At 42.6% G+C, this 19,148-nt stretch overlaps 1 protein-coding gene and 1 pseudogene across 7 annotated transcripts in view; both read left to right on the top strand.

The window, feature by feature from the left end:
* The window catches only part of LOC106588472 (protein argonaute-4), a 40,869-nt gene that overhangs the window by 7,588 nt on the left and 14,133 nt on the right, over positions 1-19,148 (top strand). For 4 of the 7 annotated variants that reach the window (XM_014177547.2, XM_014177548.2, XM_014177549.2 and 1 more), the window contains 7 exons: positions 3,728-3,906; positions 10,673-10,809; positions 10,966-11,118; positions 12,190-12,277; positions 12,515-12,662; positions 13,057-13,176; positions 15,809-15,970. In XM_014177547.2, coding sequence (XP_014033022.1) covers positions 3,728-3,906; positions 10,673-10,809; positions 10,966-11,118; positions 12,190-12,277; positions 12,515-12,662; positions 13,057-13,176; positions 15,809-15,970 — 987 coding nt within the window. The remainder of the gene's footprint in view (positions 1-3,727; positions 3,907-10,672; positions 10,810-10,965; positions 11,119-12,189; positions 12,278-12,514; positions 12,663-13,056; positions 13,177-15,808; positions 15,971-19,148) is intronic. The other 3 variants (XM_014177552.2, XM_014177553.2, XM_014177551.2) reach the window with 1 other exon arrangement.
* Positions 12,779-12,857, top strand: LOC123731002 (uncharacterized; annotated as a pseudogene).

The raw sequence follows: 19,148 nt of genomic DNA, 5'->3' as shown, positions 1-19,148 counted from the left end.
TTGGACTAGTTTACCGTAAGGATGCAAGATTGAATCCCCAAGCTGACAAGGTAAAAATCTGTCGTTCTGTCCCTGAACAAGGCACTTAACCCACCGTTCCTAGGCCGTCATTGAAAATAAGGTGTTCTTAACTGACTTGCCTAGTTAAATAAAGGTGTAAAAAAAAAAAAACGTCAAATCGGTGTCCAAAAATACCGAGTTGTTATGAAAACTGGAAATCGGCCCTAATTAATCGGCCATTCTGATTAATCGGTCTACCTCTAGTTCAAGTCCGGCCTCTGGCTGGGCCACTCAAGGACATTCAGAGACTGGTCCCGAAGCCACTCCTGCGTTGTCTTGGTTGTGTGCTTAGGGTCGTTGTCCTGTTGGAAGGTGCACCTCTGGAGGGACCTCAACTGTGGGACCTTATATATAGACAGGTGTGTGCCTTTCCAAATCATGTCCAGTCGAATTTACCACAGGTGGACTCCAATTCTATTTTTATTTAATTTAACCTTTAACCTCTCTTGGGTATGTGGGACGTGACCGTCCCACCTGCGGGACACACTCCCAACAGCCAGTGAAATAGCAGGGCGGCAAATTCAAAACAACCAAAATCTCATCATTCAAATTTCTCAAACATACGACTATTTTACACCATTTTAAAAATACACTTCTCCTTAATGCAACCACATTGTCCAATTTCAAAAAGGCTTTACAGCGAAAGCAAAACATTAGATTATGTTAGCACACCACCTAAACAAGAAAAGCCACACAGCCATTTTCCTAGCAAGGAGAGGCGTCACAAAAACCAGAAATACAGCTGAAATTAAGCACTAACCTTTGACGATCTTCATCAGATGACACTCCTAGGACATCATGTTACACAATACATGTATGTTTTGTTCGATCAAGTTCATATTTATATCCAAAAACAGCATTTTACATTGGTGCGTGATGTTCAAAAAATGTTTGCCTCCCAAAACTTCCTGTGAATGTGCACATTAATTTACAGAAATACTCATCATAAACGTTGACAAAATATATATAACAATTATTTAAAGAATTACAGATATACTACTCCTTAATGCAACCGCTGTGTCAGATTTTAAAATAGCTTTTCGGCGAAAGCACATTGTTCAATATTCTGAGTACAGAGCTCAACCATCAATGCAAGCTATACAGCTACCCGCCAAGTCATGGCATCAATAAAACTCTAAATTGGTGTTATAAATCTTTCCTTACCTTTGCTGATCTTCGGCGGAATGCACTCGCAGGAATCCCACTTCCACAAGAAATTGTCATTTGTTCGATAAAGTCCATCATTTTTGTCCAAATACCTCGCACCAACAAAACGCGCTATTCCAAAGGCACGATGCGGGAGCACAAATCAATAGACGAAAAGCTCAAAAGTTCCATTACCGTTTGTAGAAACATGTCAAACGATGTTTACAATCAATCCTTAGGGTGTTTTTAACATAAATAATCAATAATATTCCAACCGGACAATAGCGTATTCATTACAAAATAAAAAATGCTAGCTATGCGTGAATGCGCATGAAGTAACTACATGACCTCAGACAGTCCGCTGCTTGAACCGGCTGTTATTCCCTCAAAATTCACCATAGAAGCCTCAAACAACTTTCTAAAAACTGTAGACATCCAGTGGAAGCCTTAGGAAGTGCAAAATGACCCCTAAGTCACTGTAGTTTGGAAAGGGAATTAATTAAAAACTACAGCCTCAGATTTTCAACTTCCTGGTTGGATTTTTCTCAGGTTTTTGCCTGCCATATGAGTTCTGTTATACTCAGACATCATTCAAACAGTTTTAGAAACTTCAGAGTGTTTTCTATCCAAATCTACTAATAATATGCATATTCTAGTTTCTGGGCCCGAGTAGTAGGCAGTTTAATTTGGGTATGTTTTTCATCCGGCCGTGAAAATACTGCCCCCTACCCAAGAGAAGTTAACTTGGCAAGTCAGTTAAGAACAAATTGTTATTTACAATGACGGCCTAGGGTTAACTGCCTTGTTCAGGGGGAGAATGACAGATTTTTACCTTGTCAGCTTCGGGATTTGATCTACCAACCTTTCGGTTACTGGCCCAATGCTCTAACCACTACGCTACCTGCTGCCTGTTGTATAAATACTTCAAGAATGATCAATGGAAACAGAATGCACCTGAGCTCAATTTTGAGTCTCATAGCAAATGGTCTGAATACGTAAAGGTGTTTTTTGTTGAATAAAAAAAAAAGCTGTTTTCATTTTGTCATTATGGGACATTGTGTGTAGATTGATGAGGAAAAACAATTATTGAATCTATTCTTAAATAAGGCTGTAACGTAACAAAATGCAGAAAAAGACAAGGGGTCTGAATACTTTCCGAATGCACTGTAAGGTCCCACATTTGACAGGGCATGTCAGAGCAAAAACAAGCCATGAGGTCAAAGGATTTGTCCGTAGAGCTCCGAGACAGGATTGTGTCGAGGCACAGATCTGGGGAAGGGTACCAAAAAATGTCTGCAGCATTGAAGGTCCCCAAGAACACAGTGGCCTCCATCATTCCTAAATGGAAGATGTTTGGAACCACCAAGACTCATCCTAGAGCTGGCCGCCCGGCCAAACTGAGCAATCAGGGGAGAAGGGCCTTGGTCAGGGAGTTGACCAAGAACTCGATGGTCACTCTGACAGTGCTGAAGAGTTCCTCTGTGGAGATGGGACAACCTTCCGGAAGTACAACCATCTCTGCATCACTCCACTAATCAGGCATTTATGGTAGAGTGGCCAGACGGAAGCCACTCCTCAGCAAAAGGCACATGACAGCCCGCTTGGAGTTTGCCAAAAGGCACCTAAAGGACTCTCAGACCATGAGAAACAAGATTCTCTGGTCTGATGAAACCAAGATTGAACTCTTTGGCCTGAATGCCAAGTGTCACGTCTGGAGGAAACCTGGCACCATCCCTACGGTGAAGCATGGTGGTGGTGGCATCATGCTGTGGGGATGTTTTTCAGCAGCAGTGACTGGGAGACTAGTCAGGATTGAGGGGAAAGATGAACGGAGCAAAGTACAGAGAGATCCTTGATGAAAACCTGCTCCAGAGCGCTCAGGACCTCAGATTGGGGCGAAGGTTCACCTTCCAACAGGACAGTGACCCTAAGCACACAGTCAAGACAATGCAGGAGTGGCTTCGGGACAAGTCTCAATGTTGTGGAGTGTCCCAGCCAGAGCCTGGACTTGAACCTGCTCAAACATCTCTGGAGAGACCTGAAAATAGCTATGCAGCGATACTCCCCATCCTTCCTGACAGCTTTAGAGGATCTGCAAACATTTTTTGTCTGTTTTTGCTTTGTCATTATGAGGTATTGTGTAGATTAGGAAAGAAAACAATGTAACCCCATTTTGGAATAAGGCGTTAACGTAACAATGTGGAAAAAGTCAAGGGGTCTGAATACTTTCCGAATGCACTGTAAATATACAATTCATAGGTAATTTCTCGCAAGGCTTAAAAATCCTTTAACCTGTCTCCTCCTCTTCAGCTACACTGATTTTGAAGTGGATTTAACAAGTGACATCAATAAGGGATCATAGCTTTCACCTGGATGCACCTGGTCAGTCTGTCATGGAAAGAGCAAGTGTTCTTAATGTTTTGTACACTCAGTGTGGTTTAAAGCGTATCACAAATGTGTTTATTTGTGGCTTTCCTTGCTTTTCAACCATTTCCTAACACCCTGCCCTCTCCCTATCTAGGTGGATCTGGAAGTAACTCTGCCGGGGGAGGGGAAGGACCAGACCTTCAAGGTGTCTCTGCAGTGGGTGTCAGTGGTGAGCCTGCAGATGCTCCTGGAGGCCCTGTCAGGCCACAACGAGGTCCCTGAGGACTCTGTTCAGGCCCTGGATGTCATCACCCGCCACCTGCCTTCCATGAGGTAAACATGGCTTACACTATACATTTGCCAAGCTACAAAGTCAAAATTGGCTATAATGTGAAAAATGTATGAGAACAATGTGTTTTGTCTTAATTTAAGGTTAGGCATTAGTAGGGCTGTTGCAGTGGCTGTATTACTGGCAGTCATGACTGCAGTAAAATTCCACGTAAGCGTTGAGTCATGCTATCCTCCTCTTATGCACTCTGGACATGCGTTGGTAGTACCCAATTCGCTGACGATCATCAGGTCGCTAATGGCCTACATCAAAACAGTATTGTGCGTTTTAAAACTCCCCTCACTGTGATTGATCAATATGAAGAAAGAAGTTCAACAACAGGTTGAAACTGAGTGGGAAACATGGTTGTTGTGGATGTTTCAAAGCCTAACACAACGAAATGGACAGCGTTCTCTAAGGTGGTGATTAATTAAAAACACCCATACGCATATTAGGTGTGTGTGTGTGTGTGTACTCAGCATTAAAAGAAACGTCCTCTCACTGTCAACTGTTTATTTTCAGCAAACTTAACAGTGTAAATATTTGTATGAACATGACAAGATTCAACAACTGAGACACAAACTGAACAAGTTCCACAGAAATGGGATAATGTGTCCCTGAACAAAAGTAACAGTCAGTATCTGGTGTGGCCACCAGCTGCATTAAGTACTGCAGTGCATCTCCTCATGGACTGCACCAGATTTGCCAGTTCTTGCTGTGAGATGTTACCCCACTCTTCCACCGAGGCACTTGCAAGTTCCCGGACATTTCTGGGTGGGGAATGGCCCTAGCCCTCACCCTCCGATCCAACAGGTCCCAGACGTGCTCAATGGGATTGAGATCCGGGCTCTTCGCTGGCCATGGCAGAACACTGACATTCCTGTCTTGCAGGAAATCAGTCATACTGCTCGTTCTGTGCGTGGTGGCATTGTCATGCTGGAGGGTCATGTCAGGATGAGCCTGCAGGAAGGGTACCACATGAGGGAGGAGGATGTCTTCCCTGTAACTCACAGCGTTGAGATTGCCTGCAATGACAAGCTCAGTCCGATGATGCTGTGACGCACCACCCCAGACCATTAAAGACCCTCCACATCGATCACGCTCCAGAGTACAGGCCTTTGATGTAACGCTCATTCCTTCGACGATAAACGTGAATCTGGCCATCACCCCTGGTGAGACAAAACCGCATCTCGTCGGTGAAGAGCACATTTTGCCAGTCCTGTCTGGTCCAGCGACGGTGAGTTTGTGTCCGTAGGCGATGTTGTTGCCGGTGATGTCTGTTGAGGATCTGCCTTACAACTAGAGGTCGACCGACTATGATTTTTCAACGCCGATACTGATTATTGGAGGACCAAAAAAAGCCGATACCGATTAATCTGCCTATTATTATAGATATTTTTTTCTTGTAATAATGACAATTACAACAATACTGAATGAACACTTATTTTAACTTAATATAATACATCAATAAAATCAATTTAGTCTCAAATAATGAAACATGTTCAATTTGGTTTAAATAATGCAAAAACAAAGTGTTGGAGAAGAAAGTAAAAGTGCAATATGTGCCATGTAAAAAAGCTAACGTTTAAGTTCCTTGCTCAGAACATATGAAAGCTGGTGGTTCCTTTTAACATGAGTCTTCAGTATTTCCAGGTAAGAAGTTTTAGGTTGTAGTTATTGTAGGACTATTTCTCTCTATACCATTTGTATTTCATGTACCTTTGACTATTGGATGTTCTAATAGGTACTTTAGTATTGCCAGCCTAATCTCAGGAGTTGATGGGCTTGAAGTCATAAACGGCACAATGCTTGAAGCACAGCGAAGAGCTGCTGGCAAATGCAGTAAAGTGCTGTTTGAATGAATGCTTACGAGCCTGCTGCTGCCTACCACCGCTCAGTCAGACTGGTCTATCAAATCATAGACTTAATTATAATAACACACAGAAATACGAGCCTTTGGTCATTAGTTTCCGGATTTGACCAAATTATCATTTTGAAAACAAAACGTTTATTCTTCCAGTGAAATACGCAACCGTTCCGTATTTTATCTAACGGGTGGCATCCCTAAGTCTTAATATTGCTGTTTGCACAACCTTCAATGTTATGTCATAATTATGTACAATTCTGGCAAATTAATTACGGTCTTTGTTAGGAAGAAATGGCCTTCACACATTTCGGAACGAGCCAGGCGGCCCAAACTGCTGTATATACCCTGACTGCTTGCACGGAACACTAGAGAAGTGACACAATTTCCCTAGTTAAAATAAATTCATGTTAGCAGGCAATATTAACAAAATATGCAGGTTTAAAAATATATGCTTGTGTATTGATTTTAACAAAGGCGTTGATGTTTATGGTTAGGTACACATTGGTGCAACGACAGTGCTTTTTTTTTCGTGAATGTGCTTGTTAAATCACCCGTTTGTCGAAGTAGGCTGTGATTCAATGATAAATTAACAGGCACCGCAACAATTATATGCAACGCAGGACAAGCTAGATAAACTAGTAATATCATCAACCATGTGTAGTTAACAAGTGATTGTTAAGATTGATTGATTGTTTTTTATATTATAAGTTTAATGCTAGCTAGCACCTTACCTTGGCTCCTTGCTGCACTCGCATAACAGGTAGTCGGCCTGCCACGCAGTCTCCTCGTGGACGCAATGTAATCGGCCATAATCGGTGTCAAAAAAAATACAGATTATGAAAACGTGAAATCGGCCCTAATTAATCGGCCGTTCCGATTAATCGGTCGACCTCTACTTACAACAGGCAGTTGTTGTTGCCATCCTCTACCTGTCCCGCAGGTGTGATGTTCAGATGTACAGATCCTGTGCAGGTGTTGTTACACGTGGTCTGCCACTGCGAGGACGATCAGCTGTCATCCTGTCTCCCTGTAGCGCCGTCTTAGGCATCACGCAGTACGGACATGGCAATTTATTGCCCTGGCCACATCTGTAGTCCTCATGCCTCCCTTGCAGCATGCCTAAAGCACGTTCACGCAGATGAGCAGGGACCCTGGGCATCTTTCTTTTGGTGTTTTTCAAAGTCAGTAGAAAGGCCTCTTTAGTGTCCTAAGTTTTCATAACTGTGTCCTTAATTGCCTACAGTCTGTAAGCTGTTAGTGTCTTAATGACCGTTCCACAGGTGCATGTTCATGAATTGTTTATGGTTCATTGAACAAGCATGGGAAACCAGTGTTTTAAACCCTTTACAATGAAGATCTGTGAAGTTAATTCGTAAAAATCCAAATATCTTTGAAAGACCAGGTCCTGAAAACGGGACATTTATTTTTTTTGCTGAGTTTGTGTGTGAGAGAGACCAATTTAAAATAATTGTGCCTTTTCTACAACACACAGCATCCCGCATATTACGCAGGGCAGGAAAACATACAAAAATGTCTTGGGTACATAATTGGTCTAGCCTGTACGCCAAAATTAAATAAATTCAGAGTTGGCCTACAATTATTGACTTTGTATTTGATTTTGAATAGCCTAGTAAGGCATTTTTATATTTGCATAATTTGTTGACTGACACATTCCCTTTAGCAACAGAATATCTCACCACTGTGCATTTCAATCTACTCCCCTCTCTCCTTCATTGCTTTCTCGAGCACGCGTAGAGAGGGGCTGTCAACCGTTTAATGAAACCTGTTTTCGTTCTGGAAACATGTTACTATTCATTTTCTGCAACAGATTTCACTTGGTTTCCCAAAGTATGCACTGGGTAGCTGCAGGAATAGGATTGGAGAGCCCATGGCATACAGAGTTTGGGTGGAATGTCACCTGTCTTGCAGTGAGAGAGTGAAATAACTGGAGTAGCCTACCCCACATGAGTGAAAAACAAACTGGTGGGAAAGTGGCCTCCATTCGAGTGCACAGGGATGACATGTAATCACATTTTATTGGTCACATACACGTGTTTAGCAGATGTTTTTGCGGGTGTTGCGAAATGCGGGCGTTTCTAGCTCCAACAGTGCAGTAATATCTAACAAGCCATATCTAACAATTTCACAACACACACAAACGTAAAGGAATGGAATTAGGAATATATAAATATTTGGACGAGCAATGTCGGAGCGGCATAGACTAAAATAGAATACAAATTATCTATATGAGATAAGTAAAGCAAAATATGTAAACATTAAAGTGGCTAGTGTTCCATTTATTAAAGTGGCCAGTGATTTCTAGTCTATGTAGGGCAGCAGCCTCTTATGTGTTACTGATGGCTGTTTAAGTCTGATGGCCTTGAGATGGATGTTTTTCGGTCTCTCGGTCCCAGCTTTGATGCACCTGTACTGACCTCGCCTTCTGGATGATAGCGGGGTGAACAGGCAGTGGCTCGGGTGGTTGTCCTTGATGATCTTTTTGACCTTCCTGTGACATCGGGTGCCGTAGGTGTCCTGGAGGGCAGGTAGTTTGCCCCCGGTGATGCAGTGGTGCAAGCTTTTTTTGTTACTTTCTCTAGTCATGAATAGCCTATCGTTGCATCATGCTGCCCATATCTTCTGATTTCTAAGTCATTCTAAGGTTTGTATCATATACAATTAAAGTTGCCAAAACTCTAAATCTAGTGTGTAGGACCTGTTTCAAATGATCACTTTTATGCACAACATAGCCATTTGATATGCACACTCGCTCCGGAATGGTGAAAAGCGTCCTTCCTATTTTATTCAGCTCAGTTCAGTTGTATTCTTATAAAATCATAAGATAATGGTACGGGACTTAAGCGTATCTTGTCTGCTAAATGAACAAGCCTACAGCCTAAGGCATGGCGCATAGCCAGATAGCAAGTCATTCTGTTCACCTGAAAAATATTTTCTTCAAATCATGTTTCTTTTGACCTGCCTAAAATATACAGAACAAAAATATAAACGCAACATGTGATGTGTTTGTCCAATGTTTCATGAGCTGAAATAAGATCCCAGAAATGTTCCAGTCACATACAAAGCTTATTTCTCTAAAATGTTGTGCACATTTGTTTACATCCCTGTTTGTGAGCATTTCTCCTTTGCCAAGATAATCTGTCCAACTGACAGGTGTGCCATATCAAGAAGCTGATTAAACAGCAGGAGCATTACACAGGTGCACCTTGTGCTGGGGGAAATAAAAGGCCCCTTTAAAATGTGCAGTTATGCCACAGATGTCTCAAGTTTTGAGGGATTGTGCAATTGGCATACTGACTGTAGTAATGTCCACCAGTACTGTTGCCAGACAATTTAGTGTTCATTTCTCTCTCATAAGCAGTCTCCAATGTCGTTTTAGAGAATTTGGCAGTTCATCAACCGGCCTCACAACAGCAGACCACTTGTAACCACGCCAGTCCAGGACCTCTACATCCGGCTTCTTCACCTGCTGCATCATCTGAGACCAGCCACCCGGACAGCTGATGAAACTGGGTTTGCACAACTGAAGAATTTCTGCACAAATTGTCAGAAACCGTCTCAGGGAAGCTCACATGCAAGCTCGTAGTCCTCACCAGGGTCTTGACTGTAGTTCAGCCTTGTAACCGACTTCAGTGGGCAAATGCTCCCCTTCAAATGGCCACTGGCACGCTGGAGAAGTGTGCTCTTCACGGATGAATCCCGGGTTCAACTGTACCGGGCAGATGGCGTCGTGTGGGTGAGCAGTTTGCTCATGTCAACGTTGTGAACAGAGTGCCTCACGGAGGCGGTGGGGTTATAGTATGGGCAGACATAAGCTACAGACAACAAACACAATTGCATTTTATCGATGGCAATTTGAATGCACAGAGATACCGTGATGAGATCCTGAGGCCCATTGTCATGCCATACATCCACCGCCATCACCTCATGTTTCAGCATGATAATGCACAGCCCCATGTCGCAAGGATCTGTACAGAATTCCTGGAAGCTGAAAATGTTCCCGTTCTTCCATGGCCTGCATACTCACCAGACATGTCACCCATTGAGCATGTTTGGGATGCTTTGGATCGACGTACTCAACAGCGTGTTCACGTTCCCGCCGATATCTAGCAACTTCAGCCATTGAAGAGGAGTGGGACAACCATGCCACAGGGCACAATCAACAGTCTGATCAACTCTATGCGAAGGAGATGTCACACTGCATGAGGCAAATGGTGGTCACATCAGATATGGAATGCTTTTCTGATCCACGCCGACAGATTCATATCTGTATTCCCAGTCATGTGAAATCCATAGATTAGGGCCTAATGAATGTATTTCAATTGACTGATTTCGTTACATGAACTGTAACTCAGTAAAATCTTAAATTGTTGCATGCTGCATTTATATTTTTATTCAGTGTAAATAATGGATTGTGTATTGTAATTGATTTATTCAATTTTTTTAAAATGTAATGTTCCAAAGGCGCGCGTCAGCGGCTTGTATGCTTGGAGATGTTAAACGTGTCTGTCAATTACCGTGAGATTGACAGTCTTTTGCATGACAACAACCGGTTGACAAAATGTCATGACCGCCATAGCCCTAGGCATTAGGTACATGGCTTTTATAACATGGCCCTATAACATCTCTTTATCATAATATCAGTTGTTGTTCATGGCATTGTTACTGCTTGGTATCCTATATCAAATAGCCTTTCCTGTATAGACAGTGAATAACTCTATGGCCTGTTACCATACAAAACGACCAAACAAGTAACTCTGCCTATTGAGTTATTCCATAAGAACAAAAGTGAGACCTTTTTTGGAGATGTATTTTTTTCCCCGAGGGAACTTACGTTGTGTCATAAAGAGTGATCTCTCACGGACTGTCCATATGGCTGTTTCCAGGTACACCCCAGTGGGGCGCTCCTTCTTCTCCCCTCCGGAGGGCTACTACCACCCCCTGGGCGGAGGGAGGGAGGTGTGGTTCGGCTTCCATCAGTCGGTCCGTCCTGCCATGTGGAACATGATGCTCAACATTGATGGTAAGAGCAGTAGTCAATTCTTACTGTAACTTTGGTGTAAATAAAAAAATCCCAGGCTGTGTGTGCTTCTACATTTGTGTTGGAGTAATATAACATAGATTGATGGTTTGTTTGGTCATGAACCCTACATTTTCTTTGCCCTCCCCTCCCCCACAGTCTCCGCCACTGCTTTCTACCGTGCCCAGCCCGTGATCGAGTTCATGTGCGAGGTGCTGGACATCCAGAACATCAACGAGCAGACCAAGCCACTCACCGACTCCCAACGCGTCAAGTTCACCAAGGAGATCCGAGGTGGGTGGGGACCTGCAGGTCAGACCAATGTTTTTACCATGTTTCTACACACCAAGTCTGCATCTGAAATGGCACCCTATAGACGTGTTAGCTGACAACGTCACGAAAACTATGCGCACGCTTCAATGGGGCAGAAGGCTCTGTGTTGTTGTGATTCTGGATGGCCAGATAGCTAGCAACAACAATGACAAGAAGATGCCTTGTGGGGTATCGTCGGTGTCTCGTTTCAGCTATTTTTTAAAATATTTTTCTTGATACAATGTCTTGTTTTCACTGATGTCACGTCTAAGCAAATATGGCAAAAATTCGCTAGCTATTCAACAACTGTAACGATGTATTTGAGACAAGTGCTCATTGTGCAAATGTAAGTTTGTTTTCAATGAATCTTGGGAGACTAAATTTAGTTTACATGTTGTGAACAATCTAAGCCAACCCCGTCTGTTTTGCCCCATAGTTGCGCACGCATCGGTTTTGTTGCTAAACAACCAAGCAGTCTATTCACTATATAATGCACTACTTATTTGCCCTGGTCAAAAGTAGTGCACGACATGGGGAATAGGGTGACATTTCGGAGGTGCACCACACCTTATTAGATGGCATCCACCCACCCAGACAATTGTAGTGTACCTCAGGGTCGCGTGTCAAGTCCATTCCAATTCAGGAAGCTTAAGAATTGTGAAGTATCTTTACTGAAAATAAATGACCCTTTTAGAACTCTTATCTCTTGACTTGGAATTTCAATGGATATGAATTGAGATGGATTTGACACCCATCTGTGATGTACACCCATAATCTGCACTATGGGTTGAATCCTAACGTGAGATATGCGTGCTTGACTAACTTACTTTAACTTTTGTGTAAATCATGCATTGCTGTGAATGGGTTTGAGTTATGCACAGCAATAGTAAGTTCGAGTTAGGCCATTTTGACAGTCAGATGGAGTGACTCGCCAAGTGTCTACATTTTCAATGATGCTTAAATGTCTTTTCAAACTCCACTCGTTATATCTCCCCCGTCGTCGTCTTCGTCTGTGGTCGTATTTTGATGTGCTCTTCTGGGTGTTTCTATGCGTATGTTTTTCGCTCTCAGGTCTGAAAGTCGAGGTCACCCACTGTGGTCAGATGAAGAGGAAGTATCGCGTGTGCAATGTCACTCGCCGCCCCGCCAGCCACCAAACGTAAGTGCCGCACTAGTTGCTACACATTCCAGTTAGTGTCTTTCACGTGTCCCTGCGGCCCTAGCCGTCCTACGTGACATTTCTCTTCAGACTTTTTAATCAAACCATGCTAAAATACAAACCGTCTATCTCTTGATGCAAAACCCAAGGCGAGATGCATTGCTCTTTCCTTTTTTGTTTTCCTCTTTTGGTTTATTAATACGGTATGTATTATGTCCTTGTCTGCCTGTTGCTCAGGTTCCCCTTACAGCTGGAGAATGGCCAGGCCATGGAGTGTACAGTGGCTCAGTACTTCAAGCAGAAGTACAGCCTACAGCTCAAATACCCCCACCTGCCCTGCCTACAAGTGGGGCAGGAACAGAAGCACACCTACCTACCCCTGGAGGTGAGAGGGTGGCTCTAAAAGACACACACACACACACACACACACACACACACACACACACACACACACCTCAAATTAACTCCTACTGTATGTATAGAGTGCACTCAAGATATCGCTGCAAGTTTCTCTCACAGTGGTCTTCCAAGCGTTTGTGGCTTTGACGAAATTGCCTGAAGGCATCACTGATGCACTCAGTGCACCTATGCATTGTTGAAAAAAAAAAAAGGTTTGGGACGTAGGCACGGTCAGACTTTAGTTTCCAGTTTACTGCAGTTCATTAGGCACCAAATGGACGGAAACGAGAGTACCTGTCCCATAAGAAACAACCCTTTTTCATGTTTCTCCATTACTTGAATACAGCGTTATTCAGTAACTATTCTCTGTCTGCGTACAGGTTTGTAACATTGTGGCCGGGCAGCGCTGCATCAAGAAGCTGACAGACAACCAGACCTCCACCATGATCAAAGCTACGGCACGTTCTGCACCCGACAGGCAGGAAGAGATCAGCCGTCTGGTGAGTCATTGCTACTCTCTCAGTGGTGCAAGTGTGAACTGCAGCACAAGAAGTGGAGAGCCGTAGGCTGAGGCAGCCGTGAGGTTTTTGCAAGGAAAATGCCCTGTTGGGTCTTTTGAGTGTTTGCCATGTCAGTGTTACTGTTTTCTAAAGATGTGTGGTTGTCCAGAAATGGTCCCCAGTCTTGAAACGCCAACCTCAGTACACATATCTCTTGCCTGGCGTCATATGGTTTCTCTACTCTGAATATTTAATTTCCCCCCCAAAACCTTGAGGCAGGGTTACTGTAAAGTAACCGTTGGTGTAAAAAGGGCTTTATGAATTGATGGAGCCACTACTGGTATTGGTGACAATCGATTTGAGGTAGAACTCTAAATGATTGATTCACGACTAAAAATGTGACCCACCATCTTGATTCGGTCCTTTTTTGTAGCAACTTTATTTTTTATTTTTTTTACATTGGATAAAAGTAGACTCTTGAGCTAGAAAATGGTATCATACACTGCAGTTGATAAACTTGTAATCCCACTTTTGAGAAAATGGCCTGTGAATGTTTTGGTACACCTACTGGAGAGCTCTTCTTTGTCTACACCCATTCATTATCGTTCACACCCTCTTACGCCTTAGCCCAGCCCATCTCTTTCAGAATTCACGTGTTATGCCATGTGCTAAACAGAATAAGGTAGTGTAGTAAATAACTAAAGATAACGACTAAACGTGGTGAAATTAGTAGTAAAAAATACACTATCTAGTTCTTGGCCTACATCCTAATCGGTCTTTGGTGCAGGTCATGTTAACATTACCGTCTCTGGTAAACACACACTAAATCAAATAAAGTCGAAATTGTTTTGTCACATGGACATGATAAAGAAGGTGTAAATGGTTACTTGCGTAGTGGCGTCTTTTGTTTAGACCAGGGGTTCTTAAACTTGTTCAGCCTGGGACCCCAATGAGAAATTCTGTGTTTTTCCTGGGACCCAAGCTTATGAAAACAACATGCAACTACACATAAATATCCCTACATTTAATTGCCTTTATGCCTAAAACAAATAACAATGAAATACTCATATAAATAGCAATTCATGTTTATCTGTCTAGGTTGGCATGGTTGCTGCTCAGTTTTTGATAGTGCAACCCTAAGCAACAGTACAGATTACAAATTACTGTAGGAAAAAAAAACTGTTGCTGTTAAAATTCAATAAATGTTTTATTTTGAACTGGAATAAATTGATTGATCACATCACACAGATGTAGACCAGAAAACACACACTGTGTATGGCTGGTTGAAGTTTTCAACAAGCGTGCCTATTCTGGGCTACATTTTTGACAGTGTAACCCTGAGGTCATGCTCAGCATTGAGTGTTTCTACTTGTTTTTTAAGTACACCAAAGTCGAGGACCCTGACTCGCATAGGTATGTGGTGCCAAACTGGATCAGAACATCTACTGCTTTCTCAGTCAGGCAGGGAACTGCTTCCTGGTGTAGATGAACAACCCAACTGCTGAAGATGCTTTTTGCCTCCAAAAAGTGTCTTGCTTCAATCAGTTGATTCCAGAATAAAAATGATTAGTTCCTAGACTTGTTTTCAACAGTAAGTGGGCCAGAGTTTTTCATCTTCAGCTGTACAGTTACTTAGGGTTTTACTTACCCAAAACAAGTTAGTTAGCTACTGTACTAACGTTAGCTATCTATTAGCTGTGTACGTCTTCCCTGTGGCTCAGTGGGTAGAGCATGGTGTTTGCAACGCCAGGGTTGTGGGTTAGATTCCCATGGGGGGGGGGGTACAAAATAAAATAATGTATGCATTCACTACTGTAAGTCGCTCTGGATAAGAATGTCTGCTAAATGACTAAAATGTAAATGTACAAGGGGATTGTTTGAAAGAGAAACTCACATCTACTACTACTGAGCGATAGTACTCCCTTAATTCTGCTTATCACTTTTTTTCCACTGTCGAAGCACTATTTTTCCTGAAGCATTGTGCACTGTTCTGAAAGAACTTCCTGGGTTTACCGTCATGCTGTGGATGTTTGGTCAGGACGTGTTGTTTTGAGAGACTCATTACTAAGCACTTCCACGCACAAAACACATTATGGGCGCTCTTTGTTGATTAGCACCTGTTAAATTCAGGGCAGCAATGTTAAGAGCAGTAGCAACACTTTTTTTTTTGCAGTTCATGATACCTTAAATGCCGCGGTAGAAAGGATTATCTACACATAATGAGCAGCTCATGTTATAGACCGACGCGTGCTACATAGCAGACCAATCTGAACGACTCCCTCGGCCCATCCATTCTATCAGCCAATCATGGCTAGTGGGAAGGTTCTTGTCTTTTTCCAGGGCTAAACAAACTAGACTTGTCATTTTTTTAAATGTTTTGTTCATATTTACAGATGGTACAAGTTTGTTATCAAGGCACATGAAAGTTCATATTGTCCAGAAGGCATTCTTGCCCCAAAAATGTTTTAAAACTTTTTTTTTCCCGTTCAAATGTGAAGTAGTGACGCGACGTACTGCTAGCTTCCTGGAACGGGTCGCAAATGCTCTAGACACTTGCAGGAAATCCGTGTTCTCTGCTTGCCTAACCCATTTTCCTCCTTTTCACACCAACCTCTCTCTTTGTCCCCCCCAGGTCAAAAGCAACAGCATGGTGGGCGGTCCCGACCCTTACCTGAAGGAGTTCGGAATCGTGGTGCACAACGACATGACCGAGGTGACGGGCCGAGTCCTCCCAGCACCCATGCTGCAGTATGGGGGCCGGGTTAGTACAGACACTGGGCGGGACTGTGGCAGGGTGAGTACTAGGGTACTGGGCTGGGCCAATCACGGGAGGGACGGGCTATTGGTGTCCGTGTGTGTGAATGAAAAGGGTGAGTGGATTAACCAAGGGGAGGAGGATGAGACTTCATGCCACACAGCACATTTTAATAAAATTTAAATAACCCTTACCAAAAAAACAGGCTTCTAGCAAACAGTTGTGGCAAACGTTTGGCAAATTTGCCTCATGTGCTCCAAGACCCTATTTTCACATGCAAATTAGTTTTGTGGCAAATTGTTGCGGCGACGTGTGAACTTCTGGTAAATTTGTGGCGAACATTCTACCATTTGCTGCATATTTGCTGAAAACGTTGTCTGAATATGTAAATTAGATCAGGTTTTTGGTTACTGTGTGTTAACATTGTTCATGTAGATGCAACATTTCAATCACATAGGCCTAACTTTAAATGAACTTGCTTCACACAGAGAACGAAACATACTAAATACACTAAACAACATGTATTCAATGTCTTAACAGATGAGAAAAATCCAATACATTTTAAAATCATCATGCTAATGAAGAAAATAACAAATACTGGATATTTCCCAAATTGTTTATTTAATATTTTTATGTTTCTACATCATTTACATGAGAGATGTGAACACTAAGGGTGATGGTCGGATTCGCGTTTATCGTCGAAGGAATGAGTTACACCGAGGCCTGTACTCTGGAGTGGGATCGTTTTGGAGGTGGAGGGTCCGTCATGGTTTGGGGCGGTGTGTCACAGTATCATCGGACTGAGCTTGTTGTCATTGCAGGCAATCTCAACGCTGTGAGTTGGTACCAGATCCAGCAGGCTCATCCTGGCATGACAATGCCACCAGCCATACTGCTTGTTCTGTGCGTGATTTCCTGCAAAACAGGAATGTCAGTGTTCTGTCATGGCCAGCGTGCTCAATCCCTGTTGGATCGGAGGGTGAGGGCTAGGGCCATTCCCCCCCCCTGAAATGTCTGGGAACTTGCAGGTGCCTTGGTGGAAGAGTGGGGTAACATCTCACAGCAAGAACTGGCAATTCTGGTGCAGTCCATGAGGAGGAGATGCACTGCAGTACTTAATGCAGCTGGTGGCCACACCAGATACTGACTTACTTTTGATTTTGACCCCCCCCCCTTTGTTCAGGGACACATTATTCAATTTCTGTTAGTCACATGTCTGTGGAACTTGTTCAGTTAAAGTCTGTTGTTGAATCTTGTTATGTTCATACAAATATTTACACATGTTAAGTTTGCTGAAAATAAACGCAGTTGACAGTGAGAGGACGTTTCTTTTTTTGCTGGGTTTATATAGGCCATATATAGGCCATATACACGGTCTCTACATAAGCTCCGTACAGTCTTTATATAATGTAATAATGTTTGGTATGGGTAGACTTCTTCCACAGACATCGTTATAGGTCCAATGTGGACTGTTAAACCAAGTGTTACATATGGATAATTGATCTGAACTTGGCTTGAAAGTGCACGTTAGAAAAACATTCGGCCACAGAAATTGCTTTAATAGAGATGTACAAACAGTTTTGGCACAGTGTTGCTGGGTTATACGCCTTTGATTGGGCCCATTTTTACAGTCCCTTGAGTGGTTTGGACTGCTGCCTGCTGGGTAATGGAGTTTTATCATCCTCTGGAATGTGGACTGATTGCTTTTCTCGTCGCAGTTAGTTATTCATTTGTATGACTGGCACGTCTTTCAGACCTTTTTAACTGCCATGGTTATATTGTTGTAGCTGTAATAGGTTTGTGATGGGAAAAGCGACTGTCCTTGTTTGTCACTCCATCGCTGTGTTATCATGCTGATGTTTGTAATAAGTTGCGGTAATTACAGTGGAGAGCTTTGCTAATCATCACTTAATCATTCACTGATAACCTTTCTCTAGCATCACTTGCTGTTAATTTGATGTGATATGCATGACTGTATTAGTATTCAGTGTAATCACAATCTAATGTATATGTGATTCCATGCTGGATCAGCACCCCAGTTTTCAGGGCTTTTTCTTTCTTGAATTGCACATTAGTACATGTATAGCTTGCTGGAGAATACAATATGGTTGCCCAATTGTTACAAGAGAGGGTAGCTAACTCGACACAATGTAGGTAGACGCTATGGGCCCTGAACACTGGAGGTACTTCTATTCATAGCTAGAATGATCTGATAATATCTGGACCTGTATCCACAAAGCATCTCGGATTAGGAGTGCTGATCTAGGATCTATCCATACAGTCTTATTATTCATTATGAACTGAAAAGAAAAACTGGTCCTAGATCAGCAGTGGCACTCTTACTCTGAGATGCTTTGTGGATACAGATCCTGATATACAGTACCAGTCAAAAGCTCGGAAACCTACTCATTCCAAGGTTTTTCTTTTATTTGTACAATTTTCTACATTGTAAAATAATAGTGAAGACATCAAAACTATTAATTAACACATATGGAATCATGTAAACAAATCAAAATATATTTTATTTGTGATTCTTCAAAGTAGCCACCCTCTGCCTTGAGGACAGCTTTTCACACTCTTGGCATTCTCTCAACCAGCTTCATGAGGTAGTCATCTGGAATGCGTTTCAATTAACAGGTGTGCCTTGTTAATTTGTGGAAATTCTTTCCTTTAATGCGTTTGAGCCAATCAGTTGTGTTGTGACAAGGTAGGGGTGGTATACAGAAGATGGCCCTATTTGGTAAAAGACCAAGTCCAAATTATGGCAAGAACAGCTCAAATAAGCAAAGAGGCACAACAGTCCATCATTACTTTAAGACATGAAGGTCCGTCAATTCGGAACATTTCAAGAACTTTAAAGTGCAGTCGCAAAAACCATCTAGAGCTATGATGGAACTGGCTCTCATGAGGACCGCCACAGGAAAGGAAGACCCAAAGTTACCTCTGTTGCAGAGGATATGTTCATTAGTTACCAGCCCAAATAAATACTTCACCGAGTTCAAGTAACAGACACATCTCAACATCAACTGTTCAGAGACTGCGTGAATCAGACCTTCATGGTCAAATTGCTGCAAAGAAACCACTACTAAAGGACACCAATAAGAAGAGACTTGCTTGGGCCAAGAAACACGAGCAATGGACATTAGACCGGTGGAAATTTGTCCTTTTGGTCTGAGTCCTAATTTGAGATTTTTGGTTCCAACCGTTGTCTTTGTGA

This window comes from Salmo salar, chromosome ssa27 (assembly GCF_905237065.1).
Source record: "Salmo salar chromosome ssa27, Ssal_v3.1, whole genome shotgun sequence".
Classification (NCBI taxonomy): Eukaryota; Metazoa; Chordata; class Actinopteri; order Salmoniformes; family Salmonidae; genus Salmo; species Salmo salar.
This window is presented reverse-complemented; position numbering and strand designations above follow the sequence as displayed.